General features: G+C 38.6%; 1 protein-coding gene across 3 annotated transcripts in view; it reads left to right on the forward strand.

The window, feature by feature from the left end:
• Positions 1–18,306, forward strand: part of GLIS3 (GLIS family zinc finger 3) — a 168,009-nt gene that overhangs the window by 39,154 nt on the left and 110,549 nt on the right. For all 3 annotated transcript variants that reach the window (XM_032096918.1, XM_032096916.1, XM_032096917.1), the window contains exon 3: positions 320–1,436. In XM_032096918.1, coding sequence (XP_031952809.1) covers positions 320–1,436 — 1,117 coding nt within the window. The remainder of the gene's footprint in view (positions 1–319; positions 1,437–18,306) is intronic.

Raw genomic sequence — 18,306 nt, forward strand, 5'->3', positions numbered from 1 at the left:
TCAGAAGTCCAAACCTATTTATACCACAACTGATGAGAAGAAGTGCATTAATTTCTGCAGTGGTGTATGAAGAATCTTTACAGCAACACTTCTTCAAAATCTTGAAGTTTTGAAGTTGGTTTCCTAAGTGACCTTTTTACATGTATATTGCCTTTGTGTAACTACTGGTACATGAACAGAGTGTGCTAAACTTGATTACCTAGTATTAGGGAGACCTTTCCTCACATGTAGCCTTTCCTTAATTTCAAGTGTGTGTGTGGAGGTAAAAGAGCTACTTCTGAATTGTCTAACTGCTTACTTTACTGTGCCTTTATTTCAGGTCACTCTTGTCTTGTGAGTCTCTGGCCTCTACGACATTAAGCTTGCCAGAAGGTCACTCCTCTTTGAGTGTTCAACAAGAGTGGTCACACAGGTACAGGACACTTTCTTCTGTTCTTCCTGACCATGGTTTACAAAATGGCAGTGAGTTGGGGGACTTACTAAATTTTTTGCCTGAAACACCTGTGTCCGGTAACTCATTATCATCCTACTTATATGGCATGGAAAATAAGCATTCCCCTTACTCTAGTCCTTGCCAGTCCTCAGTCTGGTCTCAATCATCCTGGCCCAAAAAGAGAGCACTTTCTGTGTCTCCTCTGTCTGACGGCATTGGGATCGAGTTCAATACAATCATCCGTACATCCCCAACTTCTCTGGTGGCCTACATCAACAGCTCCAGGGTATCGCCAGCAAACATCTCCCCACAGCCTGAGGTCTGTGGACATTTTTTGGGAGTGAGAGGAAGCTGTATACCCCAAAATTTCTCAGTTCCAGCAGCCCAGAAAGGCCTCCACATGGCGAATGGCAATGTCAGCTTTCCAGGGTATGCTGAAAACGGGGCTGGTGAGTATCAGCAGATGCAACAGCTGGAACAAGCCAGCTTGCAGATGGCTGCCACAAATAACATGGTGATCCAGCAGGGCGTGCCACCTTTGGACAGCCAGGCAGTGGACACCCTGAAAAATGAACAGCTGGATGACTTCTCAGGCCCTACTGCTGACATGCCTCTTCCACCCCTGCTGCTGCCACCAGCTCCTCCACAAGAGCCACCCCCGCCGTACCACGCTCACCAGCACCGGCAGCCGCACAGCCTGCCCAGCCATGTCCACCCGCTGCAGGTGCTGCCATCTGCCCCAGGCACCCTGCTGGAGGAAGGTGGCGAGCTGGATGATTTCAATGGCAAGCATGGCTGCTGCTGGGTTGACTGCGGGAAGCTGTACGACCATCAAGAGGAGCTTGTGCGGCACATAGAGAAGATCCACATAGACCAGAGGAAGGGAGAGGACTTCACCTGTTTCTGGGCAGGATGCCCTCGAAGGTTCAAGCCATTTAATGCCCGTTACAAACTGCTGATTCACATGAGAGTCCACTCAGGAGAGAAGCCGAACAAATGCACAGTAAGTCTGAGTTCTGTCTTTCTTACCAACTAAAGGATCTCTATTACTTAAGAAAATGTGGTGAAGTTGTAATTCTGCCTTTGGTTCTCCTATTTAATGGTGTGCTTTTTAAACTACTCTGTGAGAATGAAAGACTTCCATCTTCCCACCTACATAGAAAGGAAAGGTGTTCTTTATTTTGATATATGCCAACAGATAAGATTAGACAAAATGTTCTATTTTCTACATTTATAAACTTCTACTGTAGACTGCAACAAGTGATATGGTAAACCTTCATGAAGCAAAACTGGAGCACAATCAGTACTTAAGTACTTGCATGAAGGATACACGCAGGAAAAGTGCTGCAGAATAAATGTCACCATTTATCCTGAAATATTCTTGCATCATGTTACACCTTTTTGACTTTAGGAATTTTCAAGACCTTGCATAATATTACCACAAGAAACAAGAGAAGAACTGGACATTTTTAAGGCAGTTGTTTCTTCTACTACTAACAAAAAACAAACCCACTTACCTGTTTCCATGAATACATTAAGAACAAATCCCATACTAATTTTTCTGTTCACAGATTCTAGCAGTGAGGATTCAATCCCCAAAGTTATGTTTTTCTTCCTATTTTTCTTAGGGTCACTGCAGGTCAAGCTAGCACATAGGTAGTCACATGGGTTAATAGTCTGGCTGTTAAGAATCAGTTTATGCTTAGTCTCCAGTGCACCATCTATTATCTCTGTAATTCAGATTTTTCAATTGCCTCACATATGGTCTGTATTTTGGACGACAATAAGCTTAACCTTACTAAGTGCTTATTTAGTGTCATCAGAAAGCAGTCTCACCAGATCTGAGTTTTGAGTCCCCAGCATACACTAACAAAATGACGAACATATAATTTCTAGGAATAAACACTGATTAAAAAAAATGCATTTACATGCTGTGAAATATAAATTGGTGCTTGGAGTCTATATCAGTGTATGCCTTGTAGTACAGTTTTTTAGCATGATGTAGATGTTTGCTTGTACAGTAAATAGAAAAGGTTTCTTTCTTTCACTTTTGTTTCTTCACAGGGCTAGTGTTCTTCAGGATAGAGTGCATATCTTTCCAGATTTCTCTCCTGAATTTAAAGGACCTGGTAGAGATTGTGTCATGACACTAGAAAGGTTTTTTATCCTTCCCTTTTGTCACACCAGAGCCTTAACTCAGGCTCTCTGTTCCCTGAATATTGTTTTAAATTCCATAATATTATTTTTCTGCTCTCCAGATATATTGGGTCAGGGTTTACCATTAATTTTCATTCCTCCTTAAGGATTTCTCATCACCTTTTTTGGAAGAGAGAGAATGAAGCAAAAAAAAGAGAATTATTATGAGTCAAGAAAGTGAGTTTTCAAGGGAGTATCACATATAATTATAAGATATGGAGGCAGACATCAGCGGATGAGTATGGACAGACAACAGGATGAAGAAAGATGTCAGGAACAATGGAAGAACACTGAAAAAAAGACTAAATCCAAGTACCCAGGGTCTTTCTAATAGAAGAATTATGATGAAGGATCCTGTAATACTAGGGAAAACATTGGAAAACATTGAGTTGGTAACACTCTAAACTCCCTTCCCCCCTTGTTCAGAAAGGGTGTTTACAGTGACCTCCTGATTATAAAACCTCCTTGAGGAGTCCTTAGCTTTTGAAGGAATCATCATTCACTGATGATAAAGAATGTGTAAGTGGATAAGGTATTTCATATGATAAAGTTTTTGAGATTACTAAACCAAAACGGAAGTGCATGCCAAATCCTGCTGTGTCACCAAAAAATAAGAGGTGTCTGTAGCAGCTTCTCAAAGAGTGATCGCTTTTTAAACATTGAATTGTGATTAATTTTACTGAGCTTAAGCAAGCATTGCTGGACAGCACCAGGAAGTTTGCATATCAGAAGCAGCACATACTTATCTTCCTTTCATGTTAAGAATTGTAATGAAATGTAGAAATACTGAGGGTGATATGATAACCCTCATAATGTGAGTGTAAATCTGGAACATAGGCCTGCTTTCTTGGGATGAGAAAACAGAAGTGACATTCTTTAGCATCGTTTGAGTGAAATAACTTGCTGCTTTATTTCTTTACCATTTCACAAATGGTGTGAATGTGGAAAAATGTATTTGGCTTTCTAATGTCCAGCAGCATGGTCTCTGGATATATTTAGAAAATTTACTTTAGTCAAACATCATACCTTTTTCATCAAGCAGTGAAATTTGCAATCATATCCATGCCATGTATGGTTTTAAACAGAGATCTTAAGTGAGGAGAGAACATTTGGGAGAACATTTTGGGCAAGATGATAATGGAGAATGATTTCCTAATTAACAAAAAATTATGCAAAAGAAATCGGAAACTCTTCACCAATCTATGAATGTGTTCTTTTAAGTGCAAAATCAAACCAATCCATATATAATCTTTATTTGTCCATCTAGGGTCTTTTTATAATTTATTTTCTGGTTCTAGGTGTAGCATGCCTCTTTCTCTAAAATTGTTATAAAGTAATAATCTCTATGTCCACTGCAGTTTGCAGACTAGTAAGAGGGAGTCCAGTACACCAAGCAGGAAGACGGAAGGAAAAATGCCAAATACACATCTATTATATTAATGAACCAGATTTACTGTGAAGAATGTAGCAGAAGTAGTAAGTCATTGGGAGGAACTATCATAATGTAATCTATCAAGACAAGGACGTCTTGATAGATTACATTAGCAAAGGCAGGCAGTTACACCAGTCCCCTTAGTACCATCACACACTAATCATAGCGTAAACACTGCGTGTGTTCGTGGTTCCTAACAGTTTGCATGAGACAATCTTCTCATTGAGCATGAATTGCAGTGGGTGCTAGTCAATATACTTAGCATGTCAGTATGGTTTTTTGTCAGTGTTGCTTATCTCTGTACTGCTACGTATTGAAAGTGTATTATTATATACTGTGCTGTGTGTCCCAGTGGATTGCTGTGGTATGTCAGTGAGCTTTACATCAACGAGCTTTACAAGGTTTCAGTTATTTTTAAGGTGAAGGTTACTTCTAAGTTGTATTGTTGTAACAATAGTAGAGATAATGTGAAATCAGATACACAACTGCATAAGCTTAACTTTGCAACATAATTCTATTCTTCTCTATTATTATTCTGTGATGATGAAATAATAACATTCAGAAGAGACTTGCAGAACAGCTAGGACTGCAGTACTTGATATGCTTATGGTTAAAATCAGAACCATTCTTATAGTTAAAATCAGAGCCAAGTGACCTCAGCATTTGTTTTGCTGCATCTGAATTAGTATCTATTTATCTATGTAACAAAAATTTGGGGCAATAAGCTAAAGCTGCAAGCAATACTCTACTCTTTAGTTCCTGCTCGTTCTGGATGAGCTGTCTTCTCTGATTCTGGAAGATGAAAGTGTTGAAGGGTGATTAGTAATCGAGTATCAGCACATAAAAACATCTGACAATCAGGATAATCAGATCCAAACTTAAAGACAAGTGTTCTTAAGGTCAAAAACTCAGAATGCATTTGTTCCTTCCGTAGTGAGGTAACTAGGGCAAAGTGGAAAATAATTGCATACCAATCCTGATAGATTTATTCCATACTGTTGTTTTTCTGTGAATTGGGCTCTTTTTTTCCATCTTTAACGGAATTTGCTACTGAAGCTGCAGATTAGGTTTTAACAGTTTGATTTCATTTACCTTCTCCATGTAATGAAAAATAATAGTGTTTTTTTTTGATTCCTGTCTGTTTTAAGAAGACTGGTTCTTGTTCTAGACAACTACCAAAAAAACCCTTTAATTTTAAAAAGCATGAATTTTATGGAGTCCTGCATTTTCTTTTACCAAAGCAAGTGACTATGTTTGGCCTTGCTTTATTGAACAGAAATCTGTGAAGTTGAAGAGAACCTGCATTCAAGAAGTTGATTTGTTTGGAATAACAATTCTTTAAATAGCTGTTAAAATGCATTGGGCTCCTTTACTGTTCATTAAACATCTTTCATGTTCTATTCCGATTTACATCACCTGGGAAGCATTCTTCTTTTCAGTGACCTGGTTTAGTGGTTTAAGCTATTCATGACCTACTAATACATATTTAGTGTCTGCTCCTAAACTTTATATGAAGTGGGTACAGCATGTTCAAATGTATCTATTAATCTGTGCATTAGTTTGTACTTTGTAGGAATAAGTCAAATAGGAAAAAATGTGAATGAAAATTCATATTGAAATGCAAGTAGTAAGTACAACAACAGTTGAGATATAATCTGTAATGCTTGCCAGCAGTTACTTCACAGTGGCATTTGAGGCTTCCACAGATTTCATTTGGATTTGAAAAAGGCAGAATTCCCAGTAGCTGTTGAAACTTCACAGTAGCAACTGGCATGTGCTGACCTGTTCTCTTTGTCTCTACCTGTGAGCTTATTTTCTACTCAGGTTCCCTTCTTTTATAATGAACATTTTTACTTTTTAAGTTCAGCTGCAACAAGAGGTATTTAATTAGCCTTATTGTCCTTCTATGCAAGCATTAAGCTTAACATATTTATTCTGGTGTAAGCAGCAACATCATGTTGTTAGAGATGAATTCCAAGCTCACACTTAACAGTTTCATTCAGATGCACTAGGAATGCTTCCCCTTTTGAAACTGAAATCAGTCTTGTTTCTTTCTGTAAATTCTGAGCTATGCTTCAGCCCAGTGCCTTTTGTATTAGTATTGATAGTACTACACGACCACACTTTTTTTAGTGCAGCTGTTTGATGTGATATAAACCAATAAAATTGCTAGGATTCCTGTCAGATTCAAAGCAACATTCATTTAACATCTGCTAAATACCTGAAATTATCCCACAACTCATCAGTCTGCAAAGCATGTAAAACAGAAGGTATGTGAAAAAACCCCATGAAACTTAAAACACTTGTCTAATGCTTTTTTTCTTTTTTTTGAGACACAAGCAAGCTTCCTTGGGTGAGCATGAGTATTTAGATGGATGTGTGTATGTGTGCTATTTGAAGAATATGTCCTTGGAAAATGGTGTTCACATTGAAATTTTGATTAAAACCAGAAATACATTCTGTAAAAATGATTGGGAGGTTTTTACCATCTTCAGGTTTTAGCATTGTATCTTCATATGGTGTCTTACATATGGCATGCGCAAATATTTTATTTACAGTACATGCCATTTTTCTGGATAGGAAAAGATTTTTATCACATCCTATATTGCACTAAAGTCTTGATAAAATAGAAACTATAAAAATTTTTGATTTTTTTTTTTGCTTCTATGCTCGCAGAAGACTTTTTCACTGTGCTAAAGCAGCATTTGAGCACTTTTTCTTAAACAATGTCACAAAAATGGTAATTCAATTGTTGAGTCAAGTTGCTGAAAATTAGAAAGAGCCAAATTTACAGTTGCCTGTTGCCAATTTTTTCACTAACTGAGTAAGCAAACTGAAACAGAAATACCATGGAAAAAGCAGAGATCTATGATTAATTAGACTATGTCATGGTGTATGGATAAAGAAAGTTGCGTTTTAGTTTTCAGCTATAAAGCCAAGCCTTCCTAGCTCTCACAAGTTTGTGCAATATTAGTAATCTTCTGGTCATGATTATGATGTCTTAGCTGTTTAAAGAAAAAACAAATTACGAATTCTGGGTGTGCCTCCACGAACCGCTCAAGCTCATGTGGTCACATCTAGTCCAAACTAATGAATTTTGCCTCTCAGCAATACTATTGCTCTTTCAATACTATCCTTTGGGCATGAAATATATAGTGTCCGTAGTTCAAAATGTACGGATAGGTGCTTTTTCTTTGGCTGCTGAAGATGCACAGCTTCCCCTTGAGTACAGTGAGTACAAGAGGGCCTATGGTACCTGGGGTACTGACCCTCAATATCGGAACATCTCTTAATGCATTCAAAAAATGCAGAGCAAGCTCCTTTCTACATGCAGGTGTAGAACTGATGATAGTGAAAAATGATAGCCAGAGAGCCATATTTTATGTTACAGAGTAAAACACTTATGAAACATCTAATTTTATTATTTTTCTTCTAATGGATAATTTGTTTTTAAGTATTTGAATAGCTTATTTTTGACTTAGATAATTGAAAAATTTAAAACAGAACTTTAACGAAATTTTGCAAACAGGCGTATTTTTAGTTTCACAGTAATCCAGAACATGAATGTGAATTATCCCAAAATAAAAGTGAACATTCTTAATTGCACAGATACTTATGTTTGTGTGGAAAGGTTTCTAACTTATTACCTCTTTGTGCTTGTGGATTGGCACAAAAAAGATATTTTATTTTTATTTCCCAGCATCATAAATGTAATAAAATATATTTTAGATACTTTTCATTGCTATACCAAACTATAAATAAATGGTAAACTTAAAAAATGAAGCACTCTTAAATTTCTTCTATTTGAAGTAAGGAATCCTAAAACATCTGTTAAAATTTCGCCTGCAAGAAATTTGGAGGGTATTCTGGTGTTGGGTATTTGGTCAGTTGGTTTTGTATTTGTGTTTTGGGTTTTTGTTTGTTTATTAAACTTAGGTTTTAAACTAGAAAATTACTTGAATTCAAATCTGAGAGGGTGGGGGTTATGGGGCTAATCTTACTGTTGATGGTTTGGAGACTATTTGTGCGATGATTGGATTACTCTCCAAGTAATGAAATCTTTTTAGATAACTTCAGCTCTTTTCTGCTGATTTTACTATGCATTTTCAGTATCCCTGTTTGGTTGGTGACTGGACCTCTATCAGGAGCAGAGTCAGTACACTTTGAAACTTTCCATTTAGTGATAGAAAAGGCTAACTGATGAGAAAACAGAAAATACAAGTTATGATACAGGTACAACAGAAACAGACCTTTCCCATAAAACAAGATTTTGTTTTAAAGAAAGAGGGAAGTAGAGGGAACTAGTTAATAGATTTTGCTATTCTGTTGCAATGTTACTCCTTCAGAAAGGAAATACAGTTTTAAGCCAAAGTAAACATGCTGTCGGCTTTATTCAGGTGATTGACACTGATTTCCTAAGGATTAGGGGTTTAATTAACGTTTCTGGTGTTCTGTGGAAAACTTCCCAGACATCTAAGTCTAAGGGTATATCTGTGAACATAGGCTTTCAAAATGAGTGTTGAGCATTAAGCTCTTAGAACAATCATTGGATTATTTGTACTGAGTAGTTAGGAAATGGAAAAATGCCACATTTTTTGCACTAAATATGTTTAGTGTTTTGCACTACGTATGTTTAAATATGTTGAAAGCTAAATGCGAATGTATGCTGAAGCATTTGTACATCCTGAGGTATTCTTTGGCATTTTTTTCAGTATTCAGATTTAGTATAAGATATTATTTCTGACTTAGTGCTTAAAGGACTCAAGAGAAGGGACTGGTTCTGTTTTAAAAGGTAGGTTGCAAACCAATAGTCGTGTAGGCTTGAGTGAGATTCATCCAGGCAGAATCACGCACAGTTCAGTGATTCCATTGATTTATGATATGTCTGGAATCACAGAACCATTTAGTTTGGAAAAAGCCTTTCAGATCACAAGAGTCCAACTGTTTACCCAGCACCTGGGAGAAGAGAACAACCCCCATTTCATTACAGCTTCCTTTTGCAAGTTGTAGAGAGCAGCAAGGTCTCTCCTGAGCCTCAAGCACAGTAATCCAAACACTGAGAAGACAAGATTCATCTTGATTCACTCTGATCCCTGAAGCTATTCTGTTTTATTGTCATTATAGTCCCAGTTAGCTGGGGTAGCATTTTGCAGATGCTAAAATCTTGTTTGCTTTTACAGATACATACTTGTAGGGTAGGTTTCCAAAGAACTTGGACTGGATAAGGATTAAGCATTGTTCAGAACATGATTGTAGTAGACTCTCCCTATAAGTGGTTGAAATAGGCACCTTGAACAAGGATATTGCCAAATATAGCCAGTGCGTTGAGTGCTCTGTCACAGAAACACGGCTGCTGTTCATCTTGGGTTAACAGGGTTTGAATAACTGCTGAACCACCCTTTCTGAACAGGGTGCATGCAAACAGCGTGGTCGTTTTAGAGCTAATCACTGAGAAGGTGCAGTCTGTGTCTGTGTGGAGTGCTGGACTAATTAAGAAAAGGAAATTCAGAAAGAGGAGCTAGTGAGGATGCTGTGACTGCTGTGTCTAGAACTGCACATTTAACTGGTCTGTTAAATGCATCAGGGTTTGCTAAACGTTGCTATAGCCACCTGGTGATTGTTTTCTGATACCAATTTTATCCACTCAGAATGCTTATTTTTCCTGTCAGTTAAAGACTGTTTCAATTTAGGTTTGATATTTTCTCACCATTGTTTTTTTGAATATTTAGCAATTTTATTCCATTAGTACTTAGCTCTTGAGAATTAACTCTCATAGTTACAAAGTTCAAGATCACAAGTGAATCATTTTAGAGAAATGTCACTGTGGTAAGAAATTTTTTTTACGAGTTGTTTCTGCATGAAATGTTGAAATGTAATGTTACTCAGCTGTCCATGAAACAGTATGCTTGATACAGAGAGTGGTTACAGATAATTTCCTGCTACCTCTTTTCTCCCTCTTTGAATGCTTTCTACTGGTCATCAACTGGCACAAGCTCAAGGAAAAGACCACAGCATGCCTTTACGGGTACTCTTGGTACAATTCTATAAATACGTTCGAACAAAATTAAATTTCTTTTGCTCTTTACTATATTCTGTACTGTTTAACATTTGCAGAACTGCCTCCAAGGTTAATCAGGTGTTAACATCAAGCAATGCCACTTTTCTTCAAGGCCTGCTGTACTGTCAATGGATGTCTTTTCCTAATAACATTCAGATTTCTGTTTTAAGAAGTGGCAGCTATGCAAACAAGCTTATCTGGGCCAACAATAAAAAATCATTGATTTTAATTAGGAGTTGTCGCATAACAGAAAAATACAAGGCTCCTTTTGTTCTATGAAAAGCCTGCTTTGCCTGCTTGCAAAAATGCATGGATTTCTTTCCAGTGGCTTTACATAATTGGTATGACAAAGTTTCAGTCCTGTGATCTTAAAGTTTCCAAGTGATTCAGACATACTTGTCCAACTTTGTTTTAGGTATTTGATGCTAATCTGTTACAGAAGTTGGTAGATGGCATGAACATGAGGTCTGATTTGTTTGTTTAAAGGAGTGGGATAAGCATAAACTGAATTAGAGAATATTTATGTTGAGACTGCTGAAGTTATTGGGACCGCATTTTCAAAAATGAGCCACTGTTGAGAAACAAGGTTGCTCAGCTTTGACTGTGTCACAAGGACTCTTGAGTTCTGAATGACTGGATAAATGTGGTCTGAATCCAATTATTAAATTAAAAAATTAACAATGTGAGCTGCTAAGTTGTGGCACTGATTTTACGTCTGCACCAGTGAAGCAGGTCCAGTATCACATATATTGTCAAGGAGACATACAGATTGAGCAAATCATACTCATACTCAGTATACAATACTGTAGAAATCATTGTAATTGATAGCACAGCGACTGAAAATATGCGCCATCTCTGCATTTAAACTCAGACTGTTAGTTAAATGAATCTTTGTGAAGCCTGCATTGGGGAACATGGCATTTCAGTGAGTCAGTGGAGAGTTTGGTTCCAAATTAAAAGCAAGCCATCTGAAGGATTGTTGACCTGCTGAGAAGTTTCTCAAAAGTCTATCATGTGAATTTGTGAGAGCTGAGCTTTTCTCTGAAGGAAGAGGTTTGCTAGTTCTAGTTCTGATTGTTATAGTAGCTGAAGGGCCACTGAATGCAACACTAGCCTTGAATACTGAGTCTGAATCATCACAGATCTTGAAAAATGGTAATGGCCTCTTTGGACACTCATCTCCCATCATTCAGCTATCTACAGTGAAAAGCTTTTAGACAGTCTTTGTAAGGCTTAGAAGACAGCAGAAATAAACTCATCATAGCAGGTTGTGTTTACTAACTTCAGTTCTTATACTTTTGTCATTGTAAAAGAAGCTGGGTACTCTATTTTTTTCCATTAGGAAAGAAGAGATGGGTCACTGAATCAATCAGCATAGCTTTTGCAGCTGAATTAAGGTTAAAATGTTAACATTTTGCTATTTCATGCTGTATTTTGCTGGTGTGACAGACCCTGTTACCATCAGGCAAAAATAGTATCTGGTCAGCAAGGAAGTGGTACATCTGGCCACTCTTTGAACCTGAGGGAGACTGAGAAGACAAAGTGACCTGAATAAGGAGAATTCTAGCTTGCTTATATGGAGGTGTTCATCCAGGCCTTGAAGACTTACATGGCTGTGAAGTTCTGATACAATTTTATGTCAAGGATATTAGGAGTATCTAAAGAGGAACAAAAGATGGAAATGAACTGCTTTGGTAATGGTAAGTAGCTATGAGAACTTGTTGCAGTAAAAACACAATCTTTATAAAGGAAAGAGAGTAAGACCAAATGATGCTCTATTTCTAGTCCCAGTAAATGACTAGTAGGTTATCCATCTCTCAGGCCTTACCTTGAGACAGTGGTTTTTTCTTCAGTAGTGTGTGTAATATAACTGAGAAGCATGAGGCCTTTAGTGGCTCAGAGAATGCAGAACAATGTTGCAGCAGGGTGAGGCAGCTGCATATTCCATTCAGAGGCAATGGGGGAGTCATGTCTCAGGTGTATATACAGAGATCATGTCTAGGGGTGTAGGGAGGTTGAACATTTCTGCAAAAGACTCTGCTGGTGGCAGAGACTGAAAACATATGCTGTGGCATGTCCTCTTAGATAACCTGGTGCTTGCATGTGGTATTTCTTGCAGCTGGCTACTTGTTTCTCCATAGGAAGCAATGGAAGGACAGGGTTGAGTAGTTTAACTGACACGTCACAAGGAAGAGGAGAAAATTAGGCTACCAGGCTTTACATCATGTGTGATGAAAACAAAACACAAATTTGAGGCATTTTTGTCTTATGCGTACTTATAATTTACCCTTTTTTCTCCATTTTTAGCCTTTATATACAGGATTCAGTCACTTTTATTCTAGTTGCAAAGATTCTTCAGTCTTTGTGCAATTCTGTGTAGCGGAAGCAGGCCCCAACGCTAATCATGGGTATGTGGTATTTGGATCTATTCTGGCATGTATCCAGCAAGCTCAGAGCTCAGGCAGAGTCAGCTCACTTCGGTCTGTTTAAGACCTATAGGGACAATGTTAGCAGTCCTGAGAGCCTCCCTCGGTGTACTGGTGAGCCGTACAAACAGCGTCATCTCTAAAGTTGTGAAGGAAATCAAAACACAGTTATTTTGTTCTACCTCTAGAATGACTCTAGGGAAGATGCAAGATATATTCTGTTGATGTTTTAGAATCCAACTTACTGCTGTGAGTTTGGTAGATACACCTTACGATGCTGTGTATTCCATCAGTTTTCATTTTTATTGAAAGGCTTTTTTAAAAAAAGCCCTGACAAAAACTAAACAAAACCAAACCCTATTTTTAAAAATCCCTTTGTGTGGAAAGAGGGGGCTGAATTAAATAGCTTGAACTCTTCAATTTTTGAGTGGTACTGGGGGTTCTTTGCATTAACTTATAGAGTATTTTGGCTTGCCTGGTCAGTAGACTTCCCAGAAACTGAACTGTGCAGGTTAAGTAACTTTACTTCTGAAGTTAAACGTGTAGGCAAAATGCAATTTCTCTAAATGAAATGGGGACCTATTTTACTAAGAGGTAGCCTTTTCTTCTAAAGTTGATTAAAATCTTTACAAAGAAAAGTGTTTTGACTTGGGTCACAGAAAAATAATTATCCATTCTATAAATTCACAGTAATTTAATTTTTCCCAAGGTCATGATCTCATAAAACATTGTGTCGTTGCTGTCACACCCTCTTCCCCAGTCACCATTTCAAAAATAGATGCAGAGGAAGAAAATAATTTAAATGTGTTATTTAAAGCTGCACAGGGAAATATTCAACCTGGATAGAAAAGACACATATATTTTTGGAAAGATAAAATACTAAATGGAACATGTCTGTCCCTGTTAAGGAACAGGCACATTTATTTATTAATAATTTATCTTCTTTTATTATCTTCATCTATATCTGCCTGAAGGGTAAGATAAAATGCTCTGTTCTGAGGTTCTGTCTTCTGGTTCTGGTCATATCAGGTCTGCTAGCAGCTTTTGGTCATTCAAGCTTGTTGATGTGAAAATCTGAAGAACAATTTCTTGAGTTAGGAAAAGTATTACAGTTTTCTTCATTTGCTGATAGAATTATGTGCAAGGTTTTGTAGTCTGAGAAGATGGGCTAATCTACCGGTATGGGCATTCAGTTTCAAATGATTGTATTACCAGAGCTTTGCATGTTACTGGCCTTGTGCAAAGCCATGGTAAACAATAGTTTCTGAAAACTTAGTCTGTTACAGCTGCTGAGTTCAGACATGCATTTTAGTTCCCATTTGGAGTAGACTGGTTATATACATATAGTACACAATAATTACTAAGTAGTAACTTGTGAAGTGTTAGTACCTTGTTGGCTTTCAAGTGTACCTATTGTCTGTGTAGGAGAAGAAACTGTCAGAATTTTAAAACATTCTGTGTAGGTTTCAGTAAGCCTGGACTTTAAAACACTTGTAGTTCACAGAATCAGAGAACAGGTCAAGTTGAAAGGAACCTCAGTGGGTCATTTGGTCCAACCTCCCTGCTCAAGCAGGGTCATCCCAGAGCATATGGTGCAGGAGTGTGCCCAGACATTCTTGAATATCCCCCATGAGGGAGACTCCACAGCCTCTCCAGGCAATCTGTTCCAGTGCTCAGTCACTGCACAGAAACCAAGTTCTTCCTCATGTTCAGGTGGAACTTCCTGTATATCAGTTTCTACCCATTGCCTCTTGTCCTATTGCTCAGTACCACTCAGAAGAGCCTGGCTCCATCCTCTTGACACTCTCCCTTCAAATACATAAACACATTAATGAGAGATCTCCTGTCATTCATCTCTTCTCAAGGCTAAACAGACCCAGCTATCCCAGTCTTTCCTTGTAAGAGGTGGTCCAGTCCCTTAATTATCTTCATTCCCCTCCTAAGGACCTGCTCCAGGACCTCCATGTCTCCCCTGTACTGCAGAGCCCAGAACTGGACACAGCACTCCAGATGTGGCCTCCCCAGGGCTGAGTAGAGGGGCAGGATCACCTCCCTCACCCTGCTGGCAATGCTCTTCCTAATGCCCTCCAGGACACCATTGGCCTTCCTGGCCTCAAGGACACACTGCTGGCTCATGGACAGCTTGTTGTCCACCAGGGCCCCAAAGTCTTTCCCCACAGAGCTGCTTCCCAGCAGATCAGCCCCCAGCCTGTTGCGGTGCCCAGGGTTATTCTCCCCCACATGCAGGACTCTGCACTTGCCTTTGTTGCATTTCAGAAGGTTCTTCTCTGTCTATCTCTCCACCCTGTCAAGGCCCTTCTGAAGGTCCGCACAGCCCTCTGGGGTATCGGCCACTCCTCCCAGCTTTGTGTCGTCAGTGAACTCGCTGAGGAGGTATCTGCCCCTCCTTAACAGTCATTGATGACTAAGTTAAACAATACTGGACCAGTATTGAACTCTGGGGGCCACCACTAGAGACAGGCCTCCAACTAGACCCTGTGACAGTCACTATGACTCTCAGGGATCTGCTGTTCAGCCAGTTCTCAATCCACCTCACTGTCCACTCACCCAGTCCACAGTTCCTGAGTTTGTCTATGAGGATGTTGTGAGAGACAGTGTTGAAATCTTTGCTAAAGTCAAGGTAGACAATATCCATTGTTCTTCCCTCATCCATCCATACACTTCTTTCATTGTAGAGGCAATCAGGTTGGTCATGCATGATTTACCTTTGCTTTGGAGACTGGAATGACAATTGCTTTCTTCCAGTCCTCAGGCACCACTCCTGATTTCTACGACCTTTCAGAGAGATCATGAGCAGCCCAACATTGGTGTCTGCCAGCTCTCTCAGAGTTCATGGATGCATTCCATTAGGGCCCCTGGACCTGTGGATGTTAGCTTTACCTAGGTGTTTTCTAATCCAGTCCTCCTTGACCAGGAGAAAATTTCCCTTGCAAAATTCCTTACTGTGGTTTCCTGGGTCAGAGATTCCTAAGAGCTGGTCTTGTCAGCGAACACGGATGCAAAGAAGGTATGCATCATTTTTTGATCCATGTATGTGATTAGCTGCATATTTCGGTGAGAAAAATTTTGAAGCATATTATAATTGATAGAAGAAAAGCAATTGTTGAAAATTGGAAGTACTTTTTCCTAGTTAGTTGTGACCTGGAAACAATCAAATTTATACTTTGGTCCTTAGGGTGCAAAGAATGAATCTTATAATAAATCAAGTGTTTGATCATGTATAAGAGCTTTGTGACTGATGTGAGAAATTAGAGGGAAGGGTAGGGAAGCAGCAAAGAGCTTGACCACTTTCCTTACATCAAAGATGCACCAGGGTGTTTATACTGTATTTTCTGTGGGGCATTGAGCACTTCACAGAGAAATACCTGTCCTACTGTCCTTGAAGCTGACCTCTTTGGAAAAATGTCATTATCACCTGGAACAACTTACTGGCTGTATTCAGGAGGTCAGGTGGATTTTATCACGCCATTGTTTCATTATTTTAGGAAGGTTAATGAGATGCATCCTGATAAGCATGCAGGTGGGTTAGATGAACACGATGAACACGTAGCATACACCTACGTCCCAGGGGATCCATCCCAGGAAATGTGAAGTTTTTCCTCACTGGCTTTCCCTGAGTCCAGAGGTAGTTGCAAATTGTGTTCTCATGTAAAGAAGCTCTTTAAAATAAGTTTTGATTAGTTCTGCTTCATGTAGTGTATATAAATAGACATTTTGGTTTTTGAGAACTGCATTTTTCTGAAAGCCCAAATTTTGTTTGTTATGAATAGCTCTTCATAGAATATCTCTTGTGTAAAACATGCTGGCACCCTTTGCTGCCTGTTAGAGCAGGAAATTAAGTAACTCAGTCTTGGCTACTTGACAAGTGTATGATCTTCATGGTTTGTGGTAATAAAAATATTATAGCCTTAGTGTGGATGCCCTTTGGTTTAAGTGGAGATGTATCAGAACACCCACATCTTAGGGAGGATCACAAGTTTCTTTCTCATCTCTTATGAGGAATTACACCATCTGACATATGCATGGCAGAATATGAATTAGATTGTTAGAGGTATATTGCAAAGTAACACAAGTTTGGACCACTACAAACAGCTAAGTTGCAAGACTAATCCTTTCATAGATAAGATTTCTTTTGAGAAATTTGGGTGATTCAGAAATATTTGAACAGAAATCAATCAGAAGTACTTCTTACTCTGTAAGAATAGCTAAAGCTGACTCTGCTATGGCTTTAAACAAGAGTCTCATCTGGCTAAACTTGCATTGAAATTCCAACTGGTAGTGGGAGTTGTACATTTTAAATGAAGCCAGAGTAACAAATCAGCATATGCTGTCCTGTCATTCGACTTTTTCTAATAAAAATGGCTGTTACTGCTTAACATATATATGATTTCTATACTAGTTCTGGAGTATCTGCTTAACAGCTCTTCATTTTATTAAGATATATCTTCTGTTAATTGAACGCCTGTCATCTACAATATAATAGCACTCTTAAACGTGGATGCTTTTAGCATTTCTGTAAAAACGATCAAATGTTAACCTTCTTTTAAAATGCATTTTTAATTTAGTTGTAAGTAGAAGAAAATACCTCTGTTTCAAGGGCTGATAACCTCTCAAAGAGAGATGAAAACTGATTTCTCACTTCAAGCGGGAGACCATCAATGGAAATGACAACAAAACGCGTAAGAGGGTTTTCCTCACCTGCAGTGTAGAACAGTAACTACAAAACCTGGCTGACTCTGGAGTAGTATTGATTGCTGACTTTTTTAAAAGGCATGCCTGCATTGTGTTTTGTCTGCTGAAAGAAACACTATTAAAGGCCTTAGTTTGCAGTCAATTAATCTCCTAGAGTAACTTGTTTGCCTGATTCTGTTGCCAGATGCGCTGTCCAGGTACAAGCCACTTTTTGTGGTGGCTAAAGAGACTTAGCTGATAAAGCAGTTTATTATGTTTCTCTGCTGTAAAGTACATTGATCTTGCTCATGGAAAATGTTAGTACTTTCTCCTTTGTTTGAACTGTACCTCTATTTTTTCAGTAATTGTTGTCTGTGACTTAGATCTCATTAGGATTATGCCAAGGTCACTGAATGGCATGTCAGCTTAATTACAGCGGCTTTCAAGCTGAACAGTTCTGACTCACAAATAGGAATTCACAGTTAGGTAAATGAACAATCCGAAGTCTCCAAGCTGCATGCCATGCAATGAGTAGCTCCTTGCTGTAAGATGCTGAATGGAGACTGTGTTCCTTGGCTCCAGTGAACAGCAGCTAAGTTTAAAAAGCTCTTTACTTGAAATGGGACTGAGCACCCCAAGGGTGGGCTGTAAGTTGCAGATTTTAGCTGTCTTACTTTAAACAGGTTAAAAATGAACAGTTTGTTGTCCCTATGTTATCCCAGTTGGAAAGGTTTTTAGCAGCAGTTGCGTGAGACGTCTGGTACCCTAAAGGAAAGGCATCTGTTAACAACAGAGTGACTTGTCCATTGCAAACAGTGAACTATTAAACAGTTCTAAGCACTTCACAGGGGAAAAAAAAATAAGACCCATCAGGTTAAAAGTATAGTTCTTAAGAAAAGACATAAAATTCCTGCACTCTTTTGCCCCAGAAATTTCCATGTGTTGAAAACCACGTTCTTATAATTATTTCAGGGTAAGTGTCACTGAATATGTTTTTGCTCCAAAATCTTAGATCTTTCTGCAGCTGAATGATGCATAAGAATTCTGTTTGCAGTGAGATGCAACTCCC

The sequence above is a fragment of the Corvus moneduloides genome, chromosome Z (assembly GCF_009650955.1).
Source record: "Corvus moneduloides isolate bCorMon1 chromosome Z, bCorMon1.pri, whole genome shotgun sequence".
Lineage (NCBI taxonomy): Eukaryota > Metazoa > Chordata > Aves > Passeriformes > Corvidae > Corvus > Corvus moneduloides.